This window comes from Aplidium turbinatum, chromosome 18 (assembly GCF_918807975.1).
Source record: "Aplidium turbinatum chromosome 18, kaAplTurb1.1, whole genome shotgun sequence".
NCBI lineage: Eukaryota > Metazoa > Chordata > Ascidiacea > Aplousobranchia > Polyclinidae > Aplidium > Aplidium turbinatum.
Genome location: NC_137489.1, coordinates 13,176,529 through 13,192,215, shown reverse-complemented (window position 1 = coordinate 13,192,215; position 15,687 = coordinate 13,176,529). Strand labels below are relative to the sequence as shown.

Sequence of the window (15,687 nt, the reverse complement as noted above, 5' to 3'; positions counted from 1 at the left end):
AATAAGTCATTGAGTCGCGCCCTGCACATGGTTGGAATCTGATCCGCTAGTCGCGAAGTAATCTAAATCAGACATTGAAGAAAATTACAAATAACCATGTAGCTTTAGCTTACCATTTACCAAAAAGGTTTTAGTTGTCTGTAGATTCGAGAAAACGGAGTACAATCATAGGCCATAACTTTTGTTTCTTGTTTGCGCTTTCGTCAGCACTGAGATAACCATTATTTCCAGTAGGTGAGGCCTATACTTCGTTTCATTTGTTGAAACACAACAGTACACCCTATCTCCAGAAATGTATTATTGGAGAGTGCGAATGACGAAATTTTTCCCTTGGAGGCGTGTGACTTCACAGTGATTGAATCACTATACTTGGAATTAGTCTGGATTTTATTAGTCCAAATAATGTATTTATGGATTTTGTGTATTTCAGATTCACTCGTGATAACAAAAATCTCCGTAAAATTTTGCCTATGTATGTTGTATAAATGTATCGAATTGCTAGAAATGTTTATGTTCTGTTGGGTTTGCTTTTTAGTCGGAGCTATGTTAAAAATCCATTCAAACACGTTAATAGACTGTTTGGATCGCGAAATGTGACATCCATTGAACTACATTTTAACCAATAAAAAGAAAATAAATGAAATAAGAAATGAAAAAAAAACTATAAGAAATATAATAAGAAATGAAAACAAAAGCGACTATACATAGTTAAATGACAAAAAAAATGTTTGGTGTAAAGTCGTCTTTATTTTTATCTGCAGAAAATAACAGCGTTTGCCATTGTTCCTACCATTCTTTGTCCAATATGTTTCCTTTTTCCATTTGGATACAGCATTGGAACACTGAATGCAGCCTCGCAACCCATCAGACAGTTTTACAATCAATCCTACATGGTCAGTGGAAATGCAAGATTATTAAGCTAATCAGTAATGAGGTCTGTAAATTTAGACCAAAAATATTCGGCTTCACCATTCAGATTATTTAATATTAGTTGTAGAATTCAAAATTTATTTAAACAATCGAAAACTAATCGAAAATATAATAAGCTGTTTAGTATCATTTCAACATTTTTAATCAGACCATGTTGTTGCATAAAAATAAAAATATTTACAGCAAAAAAGTATAGGCTATGCGCCTATAGCTTATAACTTTTTTTAAAGATTTTACAGACAGGGCATGAGCATTGAACACGACTGAATTCTTTTAACATTAACATATCTTAATATTTACAAAATTAAAGATTTAGTTAGCTAAAAACCTTGCATGATTCAAAGTTCTAAACATGTAACAGTAAAGTAAATTGGCTTTTCATCAAAAATGTACAGTCAGTGGTGCACGCAAGATTTTTTTCAGGAAGGTAGGGAGGGAGGCATTCAAAATTTTTTTTCGAATCGAAACGAAAACGAATTAAAAAAAACGCCCATTTGCCAATAACCAAGTCATATTGTGTAAGATTATAGCCTGCCATTCTCAACTTGCATTGACAATATTTTTTTGCAGCATCTAGATAACTCTTTTGAATAGATTTTGTATTAAAAACAAAAAAATGTGATATCACAGTATCCTACACTCGACGTCGCATATAATATTTTACGTAGGCCTGGACGACGTAGTTAGCTTACTCAACCCAATGAACCACGCGCATTGAGGGTAAACGTTCAGTGGTGTATGCAAGAATTTCTTACTGAAGGAGGGGGAGCGTTCGATATAACTTGACATTTTTTATCAAGAGTAGCCTAATGCAACTTTATAGTCTGACCAAGGTTTAATGTAGCCGAGGCTATCTGTTGGTGAAATATAGACTCTTACGGTCTTTGCGTATGTCACTGTACTTTTGGATTGAATTATTAGATATGTGAATATAAAAAGCATGATGGTAGGCTTAAATAGATAAGTAAAAACTGCAATAGTTCATTTAACAGGCAATGTCTTCAAATTAAAGCATAAATTGCATCTCTTTGTGAAATTTTAAATATCGAATGTAGTTTATTATGGCACTTTAAACAAAAAATATCGCACTCTGAACATATATAGCGAAAAAGAAGGCCTATACCCTGTAGGACCGTATGAACACCATCCCGTTTCTCTCTTCTGAAATTCACTTGTGAGTCTCTATTGTTTAGTAAAAGTGTCTAATATGTTTTTCAAACTATAGGTTGTGAATTTGGATGAACAACATCACTTTGACTCCACAATCAGTTGGGATTCCATCTTTGACTAATGCAAAAGAGTTTAACTAAAATTACTAAACAATTCTCATTCTCTTCATTCAGCACGTGATAGCCCACTGCTGAGCGAAGGCCTTCTCCTTTTCTTGCTAATCTAGTCGATCGTGTGTTTCTTTATATAAGTTTGTTGTTCCACATTCCACAAAGACTAAAAATTAGGGAAAAGAATGACCCAGTGTTTGTCTTCAAAAAAAAGAAAAAGTTAAGATGCTGAGTTGAACGTAAAATAGCCCACTTCACCAAGGTAGTTACAAAAATTTGGCGACGTGGTGTTTCCTTTGGTATGCAAGCTCCTCCATTCCCCTAAAAAGTTCTTTAATGAAAAAAAATCATCTCGAATGCAACAGTATACGTTGGATAATCCCTGTCAACGTTTCTAGATGCCATTATTGAAGTCTTCGTCGTTTCTTGAGCATTTAGTTTTGGACAGGTTTTATGCTATCAACCGTTGAAGGAAAATTTCCAACAAAGCAAGAGCGTAGCCTAGTATTATTTCTTCTGTAAACTCAAACAAAATAGCATAGATTTAATAGTTTCGTTGATTTGAAAAAGTCATTCCGAATGATGATCAACAATAAAATATCGATAGGTGCAGTCTAGGCTATAAAATGTCGAGTTTTTGTAGCAGTATTTGTCATATTTTCTGTTTAAAGTTACCGAAAAACGCTTCACCATCTATATATGAATATGGATGGGCCCTTTAAACAGAGATGTGGGTCCACTAACCGGGATTTTGGAAGCGGTAAATAAAGCCTTGCATGATTTAAGCTATTTAATATCGAGCTTTTACAGCAATATTTACAACATTTTTTCATTTTAAATAGCTAAAAACTTATTAAACAAACTGAAATGAGTGGACCCCTAAACATCCGCGCCCTCGCCCCTATTAATACGACCCTGTTACCCAAGACCACTTGTGAACAAAGACATGTTCGCACTACACATTTACAGCAATGCTAAAAACATAAACAACATTTGTTTATGAAGGGGCCACATGACCCAATGCCCCTTGCTTCCTCCACTGTGTACAGCTACAGGAAAAGCGAAAAACCTTGGGTTGCCTACAGGTTATATAAAATTTTCAAAATGAATTGGCATCAAAATTTAAGGTTAGGGTTAGGATTTGTGTTCAATACCGCATTGTTTTGTGCAGCAAAGATTCGGGGAACCCATATCCCAGTCTTACCTTGATCTGATCTGGACATTTTCGACCACAACTTTTCCAATTGGAGGAATGATTGGTTCGTGTTTTGTCAAGCCATTAGTGGCCAATTTTGGTCAGAGGAGAAGTTTACTTTATACACAAGTAAGAAACAGTTATTTTAAGTTTTAAACTAACAATAATGTTCACAACCAGTAGCCTCTATAAGCTGCCTAAGTATAGGAGCAGAATTACGCATAAAGAAAAAAGATAAAAGCTAACCAATCCAAGCTAAAAAGATAATTACAGTATAGCTTACAGTTTCTTGCATTCTGCGTTACAAGTCAAGCATTTGCATGAAAATTACCACCATCGGATTCACAAATTAATTTTGAGCACCCGCCATAGGCAAAGTTCAAGCTTTGAGTTATGCCACTGTTAGTGGATTACTTTTGTGTTACAGTGGAAAGAGTTGCATTGATGCTATGCCTCCCCTACAGCATTGACCTGCATTTTCATTGTATAAACTATGTTTACATTCTGTTGAAAAAAAAAACACCCAAAGCATACATCGTCAAGTTTGGGCAATTTCAAAATTTCGAATAGCATAGCCTACTCAGCCGTTTCAAATAGAGAATCATTTCCTGGGGACATTGAGCCTTCAGAAAGACTTTTAAGCTGTATTTCTTTGAGAAGGAAATTTATGTCCTTGTTGAACCGATGTTTGGCTTACTGCTTCCTGAAGAACAGATTGGGTTCCCGTTGCAAAACATCAACAGTAGCACAAGACTTACTCTTCAGAACATTAAGATCACCAAAAATAAGCAAGAAGAAATGGATTGTATTGCCATAAGAACGATTCCCCATATAGACTCAATTTTGTCACCTCTGTTCCACACGAAAAACTTGTTATATAGAATAGATGGTGTTCACATGTAACACTTATTTGTGAATCGTCAGGACGAGTTCTATGTGGAAACGCCAGTCTGAAATACAAGTTTGAAACGAGTCGCTCTTTTCATTAGTTATTAAAAGCTGTCAAAATAAATTAAAACAACAATTCAATGCATTTCAGATTCTCAGTATTGTCGGAACTTTGCTGCTATCTTTGTCCGTGTTAATGCTTTCTTACGAAGCTATCATGATTGGACAAGTGCTGTTGGGAATGTATTGTGCAGTTGGATTAGGTGATTGATAAAAATCTTTTTGCCATTTCTTGACAAATCAGTCAAAAAAGTGTCCTACAGCAGTAGCGGATCATAGGAGCACTTGGTCACGTGCCACCCCAAAATGGAGAAAGAACATATAATTACTTTTATCTGTTGTTGTTGTAATGCTTTTGCTGGCTTCACTCGCTCCATCGCATTTCATCAACTTAACGCTGGCATAGGGCACGCCTGTTTTTAGCAGTGTATGTAGGCTACGAAATAAACATTTTTGTGCTAACCAAAACTAAAAAAATAATTCAACATTCCAAAGCAACCACCTTGCTAACTCAACGAGTAATACGACAACGATTGAATTAATTCAGTGTTAATGGAAGTATGAGGAAAAGTGTGTCTTGTATATTATGATGATGTTTGCCTTTCGTTTCCGAAAATGGCCATGTATATTATAGGAAAAGGCGGTAACATCTCCGACGAATTTTTGAAGTTTCTCTGCAACACTTTGCAAAACTTTGTCAAAAAAGCAATTAATTGAAATTCTTCTGCGTTTATGAAAAAGATTATTTGGATCTTCAATTTTGAACCAAACCTTTTAACTCTAACATTTACAGAAATTTAGTGTTTAGTTAGTTGATTTTGTTGAGATGCAGACAGTGCGAACGAGAAGCAGTGTATTGGGCCACAACATGGGCCACAAAATGCCACCAAACTAAGGCAAAATTTATCAGAACTTTCTGTGGGCAAGACTTTCCACACACCCTATCACACTATTTTCATATTGGTGCCGTACCTCGTTTTTCGCATTTTATTTACCATTTTTGTTGTTTCGAAACGCTGGTGCACCTAACTTTTTTTTTTCTAGATCCGTTAATGCACTAATCCACTTTCAAAGCTAATTTCAAAAGAAATGTTTATCTTTGTCATGTAATTGATTTATAGTCAATAATAATTTAACACTTTTTAAGTTTAACAACTTCTTTAAGTTTTAATTTAGTGAATCTCCGAGTATTAACTCACTGTATTCGTGGTGTAAATTTTTACTTTTAAGCTAAATAAATCTGTTGTATTTTTAAGGTATTGGATCAACCTACATAAATGACATGTCCATTCCGAGGATTCGCGGAACAGTAGCTAGCCTCTTTGCATCAGCCATCGCTATTGGTCTTATATTCGGAAATTTATTTGCGTTAGAGCAAGTGAGTATCAATCGTGTTTCGATTTACTTTAAAACAAACAAAGGGTCAGATACGCCTCACATCGTTTAATGCATGAAGGCCAAACTTTCTAAATAAAACAATAGTCGTATTATTGAAGCAAATTATAGCAGCAACCGACAACAGAATTAACAGATTACTAGGTTATATTGCTTCTTAAATGACCTAATATTGTTTTTAGCACAAGAATAACCACAAGATGTCACAAAAAAACAAAAAGTAGCTGTGAGAAACTTTTTATCAACAAGGCTACCATTGGGACTGGAAATAAAAACAAAGATGCAAAGAAAAAAAAATCGTTTTTCTCCCAAAAATAAACAACCAATTATTTAAAAATACATGTAGATTATTATGACCCAAAGTAATGTGCAGGTCTATTGCAATGACGCTCTACTTATTATCCTAAAATGTTTTGTAGATATTGGGAACCGATTCCGGGTGGCCCTATCTGCTTGCCATAACCGCTGTTCCAAGCTTTGTATTTCTTGGCTTTACTCGGTGGTTGCCAGAGAGTCCAAGGTAATACTAGAATGTGTTTAGGCTGCATTTTCTTGTTTGCTTTTAAGTGCCTTGCCAAAGATACAGTCACCCGTTCTTGGGTAGTGTAGAACTATCACCCTTCGGGCGTCATTCCAGGGTTCTCACCACTTGGCTATACGAGCATGCTACTTCGAGAGTAGTTCCACATACGTAGCCTAGAGGTTGCTTCCATAAATCCCTGTAATAGCCTATGTTACTCGTAACTCTTGATGACGACATCCAAAAAAGTGAAAAACCAATCATCATACAAAATCAACGTTTCATCAGACTTTTTTATTTGAGTCAAAGTCGCGTACTTCGATGTGATGTCAGAACAACTGCAAAGCACAAGACGCTTGTGTTGAGTAATTTACTTTGTCACAAAATTGCTTTGAATAAAAGTTAGATATTAAAAATCAAAATTAAAGTATCTTTGCAACACCAGCTTACTCTAAGTGTTTTTCTGAGATCAGAAACAAACGTATCTATAATAGGGGAAACCGGGCGTGTTTGTCACAGGGCGTGTTGTCACAGCACGATTTCCATGTGATAACCCAGTGGTTTTTAACCTTTTGGTGGAACGGAACCCAATGAATCATTCCAAAAGCTCGAGGAACCCCTGTTCAATAAGTTAATTGCCTTATGCAAAAAACATCGTTTGATTAGTAAGAACTCCTTGAAGCGAAGAAAACATGTCGACGAAATTTGGTGGAAAGCAGAAAGTTAAAGATAATCGCACCACAAGAAAACAACGAAAATTCGGGATCGCAGCGAACGTGTTAAAGTGTAGCAAATTTATTAATAGTGGCAAACCTAATCAATATTTAGTTATATTTAAACAATATGCATGTAATAATACAATAGACTCTCGGATTTTAATGTAAGCCTGCGGAACCCCTAGACTTACTGGCGGAACCTTAGGGTTCCGCGGAACCTTGGTTGAAAACCACAGTGATAAACCAAGCGTATAACCACGAGTTTTCAATGGAAGCTATAGTTTTCAGTTTTATTTCGTAGAAGCAGTGAAGGTTAATAAATTTGTCACCACAGCAGAAATTATGAGGAGTGCCATTGACTTTTAGGCAAAATTAGTTAAAAAATGGTTTGGCAAACTAAGGTAAGGTCATAACTGATCAGGAAAGATCCTATTCGTTAGCTTTAAGCCTGCTCTTTTCATCATAGCAAACAGATAAAACATGCAAGTGGAGATGTACACACTACACATGGTTGTTGAAATCACGTGATTTCATACCACGGGGCCTGTTGTCACAGCTGTGACTACACGCCCTGTGGTGTGGTATGTATTTTTACTATTTAGAATCATAAAATATTATTTATGCTTGTACAACGAGGTAATATGCGTATTTGTTAAAATACAACGCTTTTTTAGGAAATAAAAATCAATATTACATGATGATGCACACATATATTGGATAGTGACACATACTTCTCAAGATGACATTTTTGGCAATGGGCATAAACTTTTTACCAATATGTTGTAAATTAATTTTTTTGCATTTTGCCAATTTTTTTATTCCGTTCAGCTTGTATTAAAACCGCTTTTTCTTGGTTTCTGTCATGTTTTAATCATAAAGCATGTGCAGAAATTTTGTGACAACACGCCCCGGGGTGGGGCGTGTTGTCACAGCCCATTCCCCTGCATTAAACATGCATTTATGTAAAAACGAAATAATCTAGAAAAACTTTAGCTGTAGCTGAAAGAAGTCGAATGATACCTCTTTCAATTGCACTATCTAGCATCTCGATACCATTGGTACAGAACGAGATAGCCTACACGCTTTGTGAAAACTGTGACAACACGCCCCGGTTTGCCATACATCTTTTTGTGTAATTATCCAGGTCGGCTTACCTGACTTTCAAGGACGAAACAGAAGCAAAGAATCTTCTCATCAAACTTCGGGGAACCACAAACGTACAAAGCGAACTTGATGAATACAAAGCAGAGGCCGAGTTTGAAAAAGAATTGTTGTCTGTCTGGCAGGTAATTTGGACATATTTTTAAAAGTTGTTTCGTGACCCTGAATTTTAGTAGTTACGAAAGTTATCACAAGTGTTGCAGTTGTTTGGGAACGTTTAATCCAACTACGGTTATGTTTAATACAACTACGACTAAGTTATGCTTTTAGAAATTAAGCATAGGTTAGAGTTGTAAGACTACATCCGCTTTTGGCTTATCTGAAACACCAGAAGTGTTACAGTTTTTTTCTGATTTAGAAAATAATGTAATCCTACTTTTCTGGGTTATGTACTTTTATGGGTTATGTAAGAGGAGTAAAGTTGGTTTTAAACTAACTTAAGGTCTTTAGTTGAAATCAAGCCGGTAGCAAAGCGTAAAAAATGTCAAATAGGCAACTGACTCTTCTATAATGTTGTCGGAACAGCGGAGTTGCGCGTCCCGTAATGTACTGTCCCTATAGCATTGGTCGTTCAACACTTACAAAATAGCTTTATTTTCATTTCAATTTAATGATATCTTAATCGCAAACATAAAATTATTCAATAAATTATAATCAAATGCTTTTTAATTTATATAACAGTCTGTAAAGTAACCTGCTTTATTTCAAAATCTATAATTCATGGAGCGCTAGCAAATCACAAATCCGTCATAATTCTATCAATTTTATCTGTCGGATTTACAGTATTTTTGGGTTAAAAGTAGGCTACAATAAAAAGCATTCATCAACTAACAAGTTTCAGGACAATTGGTACAGTTTTCATAACTGGTGGAACCAACCACATTTAACATCCAAAGTTTCCAATCACAAAATTAGAAGTTCTGATTTTCTCTGGCAGTTATAAAGCTGACCTCACGACAAATATGACTTTAGATTTGCCTACGATTTGGTAGGCTACTAGGCTGCGCTGTATTAACCAAAATCAGATCAAAATCCTCACTATTTTATTTGCTTTTTTTGCCAAACAATGGTTAAATCTCTACTTTTTCTTTCGATACAACAACGACCTTACACAACCAAATAATGTTTAGCCAATTGTCATAGCATTTTTGGCAGCATAGCAGGCTAGCTCCTTTCTTCCGTAAATTACTCTTCGTTGTTTATTTTTGTGCTAACCTCATGGTTCAATTATTCGCACCTGTAAATTATAACTTGTTGTCTTAACCGTTTCTGAAAATAGTTGACCATTGGTGGGCAAGAATATTATTTAAAGTTAGAATAAAAAAGTAACCGATCTCTTCATTTCTGATTCCTACACCCAATCTTAACTTTGGAGACTTGCTTTTATGATTCTATTACTGATAACTTCAATTCTCTAACAAAGTAAATTTGTAAAATTAATTGTGATAACAAAAATGTTATCTCATATAATATCTTGCACTTTCAATGCATTCATTCTTTGTCTGATGTTTAGGTTCTCACAAAATCATCCGTTAGGTGGCAGTTGATATCAGCAGTAGTTGTACTTGCTTCTGTGCAAATCACTGGAATCAACGGGGTTCTGTACAACCTGAATAACATCTTCATCACTGCTGGTCTTGACCCCAGTTATGTCACATATGTATCGATTGGTGTTTCAGCGTTTCAACTCTTGGTCGCTGTCGCAGCTGTGAGTATAGTAGATGATGTCATAAGTTGGTGATTGCTTCGTAGCTTTCACTGTCTTTCTATGTACGGAACGTTTTCAGCAGAGAGGTTTTATTTATTGAAATTCATTTCATCAATAATGAACAGGTCTTTAAGTTTGCTTAAAAGCAAATTTATCATAAATCATTTCGTTAAATGCAGATGATATCTTTGTTTTCGTCTGACTGCAAAAGGTATCTTGGTCTACAATTTCTACATAATTGCCTAATTTGGCGACTTGAATAGTTGAAATTACGTAAGCTATTTGTAGGCTATATTTATTCTTTACGCAGAGTGGCCTAACGTGAGATCTAATAGCTCACTTTTAACAAATCTTACATTTAAAAAAATTTCAGGGTTTACTCAGTGCACGGTTTGGACGCAAAACTATATTCTTTTTTGGAAATTCTCTTATGGCGCTTTCTAGTATTTTGTACACATTGGCTTTGGCTTTTCAAGATAACGCTACCTGGCTGTCCTACCTTTCGATAGTTGCAACATTAGGTAAGTCCTTCTGTCATTGTGTTGAAGGTTAACGGTTTAATTTTTTTTTTTTTTGAAACTAAGCTATGTGCTGTGTCCAGCCAATCGTCAAAAGAGTACTCTCAAGTCAGATCCGACGAAGGAAAATACACCCTTTTGGCCCATTTTACAGTGCAGAAAAGGGAAAAAATGCAGCTACCTGTATTTACTTTACACGAAATAGTAGCTGTAAGCTTACATCAAAACGTGCCTTGTCAAAGTTTTAATTAGATAGCCTTGAAGAAAATTTCAAAAAAATACTTCCGCACAATTTGAAATTTAGTTTATTTGAAGATTGCAGACTATCTGCTCATTCTGCTGTAGCAATTTTATTAAATGGAGTGGATATCTGAGCATCAATTCTTTATTCTTAAGAAGCTTTGCGGTCGGGTGGAAAAAATTAGTGAGGCTGCTGGCTAGTTATTGATTGGTTGCAAAAAATTTTGTCCCTTGATGAAGAAAACTCATTTTTGAAGGTCAATTCTGGAAGTTTCACTCTCTAGACTGTAGATGTTATGATCTACTGATGCTAGATTTACTGAAGTGGATATTCATATTACGTTTTTGCTTTTAGCCGATGAAGTGTTGTTGCCTGCAAATAATCCTAACCATTAGCTGCCATTGAATAGCGAATCTACAGCATATCTATAAAGTGCGCCAAACACTGAAAGGGGATTGATCCCCGCTAAACTTTTGTATTCGTTTTATTGCTGAATTTATGCATTTAGCTGTGTGGATAAAAGAATTTAAGATAGGGCGTTATACACAGTGTGCCTGTTGTTGATCAGAGTAACTACACATAGCTTGCATATGCAATAATAACTTGTAGTCTACAATATTGTAATATTGTGTTTTAGGTTTTGTTATGGGAATCAATGCTGGTTCCGGCGTTGTAGCTTATGCCATTGCACCAGAGATTTTGAATCAAGCAGCCAGACCTGCTGGCATGTCGATTGGAGTGTTTGTATATTGGTTGTCCTTTGCAGCAGTGAGCTTTGCCACACCTTATATGTTTGTAAGAAAATTACAACATTCCACAATTTAACAAATTTAAAATAAAAACCTTTGAAGAAAAATACTGCGTCACTTAAACTAAAAGCATTTGTACAAAACTTGTGAGATTTTTTTTCACGCATAGGCTAACACATATTTTCAACAAAATCAGTTGAATTTGTTTTCCCCAATAATTTGCATTTTCCACATTTCCTGATCGTATATTACAGTGCAAGTTTGAAAAACAACTTTTTACATTTCAGACGGGCTTGAGTTTTGGTGTACTGCTTCCATATTTGGGAACAGTTCTTCTGGTGATGCTCTATGTCTATTTTTTTTTGCCTGAAACCAAAGATATGACGAGCTTGGAGATAGAGGAATACTTTAGGAAACGCAAGCAAAAGAAGGACAAGGACGAAAAATCTTTGTTTAAGGACAAAGAAATCATGCTTACAGCTCTGTAGGCTTTCAACTTGTTAGTCAACATTTATGTCAAACCTTCAACTAAGGCTACTGTGCTTAGAAAATTTATCCGCTATTTTTCAAACACTAACAATACGCATTTTCTAAAAATGCTTTCACACTCAATTTTCTAAGTTGCACTTGGATCATAATGTTGAGTCAAAAGGAAATATTTTTGCTTTAAACAATCGTACTGCATTTTCTGTTTGGCGAAAATAAAATTTTTAAGTGTTTTATATGGACTAATTCTCTCCACACAAGGTTGTTCGATGCAACGATTTAATACAAAAGGAATGAATGGGAACCAAATACAGTAGTAAGATTAAATACACCATAATGGAGGCTTCGTATAGCCTATACAGACATTCAATAGACCTATGAATTTTGTATTATTTGATATCATAGGTTAACTCGAAAAAATACTCATTATCATTAAACTGCTCTCCACAATGAGCCGAAAGGTAGCATCACGCAACAACCGAGTTGCAGCTACAACTGGTAAAAAAATGGTTTTAGCTTCGGGAGCATGTTATAGAGACAAACAAATTTGTTTTGATTACTACAAGTAGCCTATGTTTTCTTACCGTACTCAGGATTCCGTTGCTCGAAATCAACGGTTTTCTGATATACTTTGACGCGATGATGGTTGGTTACAACTGACAATACCTTTTTACACAAAACTAAAAAGTTAAAATCATAATCAGCGTTTTCAAACTATCAGCGGTGTCTCTTGAAAAATGAAACAGCTTACATAGACATATCATTGCAAAGATTTGGATTAAGAGATTTGTAACTAATTTTCACGAGAAAACTTCACATGAACCGCTCTTCACGACAGCTCCACTGCCGACAAGCATTGTCTTTCCACCATCCGGCTGAACGCCAAGGGCATGCAGTAAGATCGATGTGATCGAGCAGCTCGCTCTACAACAGCGACAGCTAGGAAGCTGCAGCTGCCATATTCTGTTTTCGCATAGGTTACTAAAAGATTTGTTTAACAGCATTAAATTGGTGTTGTGGCCTAATAGGGCATAGCCTAGATCGAGCAGATTTATGTTGCAATAGATCAGAAAGAGTAGCCTATCGGACACCAAACCATGCACGTTGCATAACCTACAAGATATTTTGCGGAAAGCTTCAAGATCAGGCGGCGCTGGTTCGACTCTCGATGTGTGCGTTGGAGCAACGCATTCTAACGACTGCTCTCCATTCAGCGACACCTAATCGATGGAGTAATTTCCCGGCAACAACACTCATTATCCTGTCAATCTCGGTAACCGGTGTAGCAGTCCAAGAGTTACTGCAGGCCAAAAGTTACAAGAGTTGCCAAATATTTCATTCAAATTTTATTTAATTTTGTTTTGAAAAATAATTAAAGTTTTAACCTCTCAAAAGGTCAGATTAATAATTATAAGTATTTTGTAATGTTAATTGACAAGCTTGCATTAGTTTGAGAGCAATGAATTTATTACACTTAGTTAAAACAATTTTCGCTTTTCTACCGATGGCGAAAACGCCGGGCACCCCTGGTAACTTTTGGACTGACAGGAACTTTCAGACTGCAACGCCGCAGAAGCAGTCCAAAAGTTACTGCTCTTGTAAGTGGATGTGCTTTTTCGAAATTCGTTTGGGAAAACTTGTAAATGGACTGAAACTTCACTTGGTCAGTAGATTAAACCTTCTGCAAGTATGCGAAAGATGAATCCCAAGGATAAATATTCTCACCACGAAACCATTATTCTTGACTTTAAGTTTTGTGCCACGTGTTTTCGATGGAAGTCCAACGGAAATTCATTGGAATCTCAAACTGTTCAACACTTTCGTAAAAGTTAAAGCCTTCCCCGCGTGTGAGACTGTGATAGCCTACTCACTGAAGGTTGATGGCGTTTTGACTACCGGTTGGCCTACATGTAGCCTAAGTTACTTTATATTTCTTCAAAACGATAGTTATGAAAAACCAGACCAAAATAGGCTCAGTGCTTCATTCACTAGAAAATTTTGGTTTTAACTTTCATGAAATATATAAAATATAGTCACAGACTATGTTCGTCAATTACAACTCAAGACCAGCGGTTATAACAATTCAGCCTTCAAATGCAAAGTTTGCACGATATATTAAGGCCTGTAGCTTATTAAATGCCACCGATTCACGTATAGCCACGATTCAAACTTTGAAATGTTTGGAGCGATGATCAATTAAATTATTTGTTTCAACAGCGCCATATAGCCTACAACGAGTCAATAAAACACTCATAAATAACACTACATTGTGAATCGTAGGTTGCATCATAGCGCAATCAGGATGACAGCAAAAGACTATAGGCTAAGCTAAGTGGTCATCTAGTCAATCACCTCCCCATACAAATTTATTTGCCAACGCACGTAAGGCACGGACACAACCGCAAATGATAATACAGTAGAATTCGCCTGTAGTGACACCTGAAGGGACCGCGGAAAAAGTGTCACTATAAGCGAAGTGTCACTATAGACGAATGATGACGTCGTTGATAACTTCACTTGTGCAGTATCTGCGCATGCGCATCCCATGTTGGTTTAATTCAAACCCAGTCAGCAAATCAATCCTTTATGGTTCAACCTCTGCATACGTTAAATCAATGTAAAAAGATGGATTTGCTGACTGGGAACTGGCGATTGCTGATAAGGACAAAATATGATTCCAACTTAAACTGGAAATACACCGTAGTGTCCTTATACGGAAATTTTTGAGCCCAAGGGACAGAAATGTGGTATCACTGTAAGCAAAGTGTTCTTATACAGTTATACACGAAGTCACTATAGGCGAAGTCATTTCTATGCAAAACATATGGTTTGCAAACGGGACTTTGCAACAGGTGTCACTATAGGCGAAGTGTCACTATAGCCAAAGTCACTATAGGCGAATTCTACTGTACAAACAAATCAGGTTAAAATGATAGCCTACGTAAATTGTTAGGTTACAAATTAAAATTTCATTCCAATACAGCAACAATTTCTGGTACAAAACTCATCTTTTTACTTTCATTTTATTTTCGCTTCATTCCCAATTACGTTTCTGCTATAAACTATGTTGTTAAGATGCAATAGTGGATAAGTTTTCAAGTTCAACGTGTTTCCAATGTCGAAATCATTTATACAAATCTGTTGCAAGCGTCAAATCTGACAACCCTGTTTTAGTAACTTCTGGACTGGCAGTAACTTTCAGACCGCGTATACGCGGTCCAGAAGTTACGGTAACTTTCAGACCGCAGTAACTCATGGACCGTTACACCGGCTCTGCGTAAAGACCCTCTACAACAGGGGTCACCAAATGGCGGCCCGCGGGCCGCATGCGGCCCGCCACGCTGTATCGCTGCGGCCCGCGGAAGGTATCAGCGTACAAGTATAACCAAAAATACTTTTCTTGAGGAGTTAAAGAGCACGAAGGCAAAAAATACTTTCCGGGAAGCATATTTTCGCTTTGCATACGATTCCAACGACCGACCAATCAGATTATAGTTCTAGGTGGGGGTTGCTTAAAGCTATTTCAATGCGATGTCCAGCCACACTGTAACAGTGGTTGATTAAAACATCTGTTTTCGAATTTCGAAAATGTCTGTGAGCATAGGGTTGCTTATTTTAAGTTTGCAAATGTCATGTAAACACTAGTGTGGGTTTCACCGTTATTATGTTTCACGACCAGTGTTCTCTTTATGCAAGTTTTTGTTGGCAAAATAGTTCGGTGTGCCAACTCAATTTATAATAAATTAGCAAAATATTATGTATAAATTTTAAGACTCTTTCTGATTGTATTATGAAAATATCTAGCTTAGTACTGCAAAATGTTTTTTTTTCTTTTTTTAA

The 15,687-nt window shown here is 36.2% G+C and overlaps 1 protein-coding gene across 1 annotated transcript; it reads left to right on the top strand.

Moving 5' to 3' along the window:
- The first annotated feature begins 415 nt into the window (after positions 1-415).
- LOC145787964 (solute carrier family 2, facilitated glucose transporter member 5-like) lies at positions 416-12,040 on the top strand. The gene is made up of 10 exons (XM_082599802.1): positions 416-893; positions 3,382-3,534; positions 4,445-4,556; positions 5,610-5,731; positions 6,168-6,268; positions 8,129-8,270; positions 9,659-9,853; positions 10,227-10,374; positions 11,250-11,407; positions 11,649-12,040. The coding sequence occupies exons 1-10, from the start codon at positions 891-893 to the stop codon at positions 11,847-11,849; spliced, it is 1,335 nt and encodes a 444-aa protein (XP_082455928.1). The 5' UTR covers positions 416-890; the 3' UTR covers positions 11,850-12,040.
- The last annotated feature ends 3,647 nt before the right edge of the window (positions 12,041-15,687 follow it).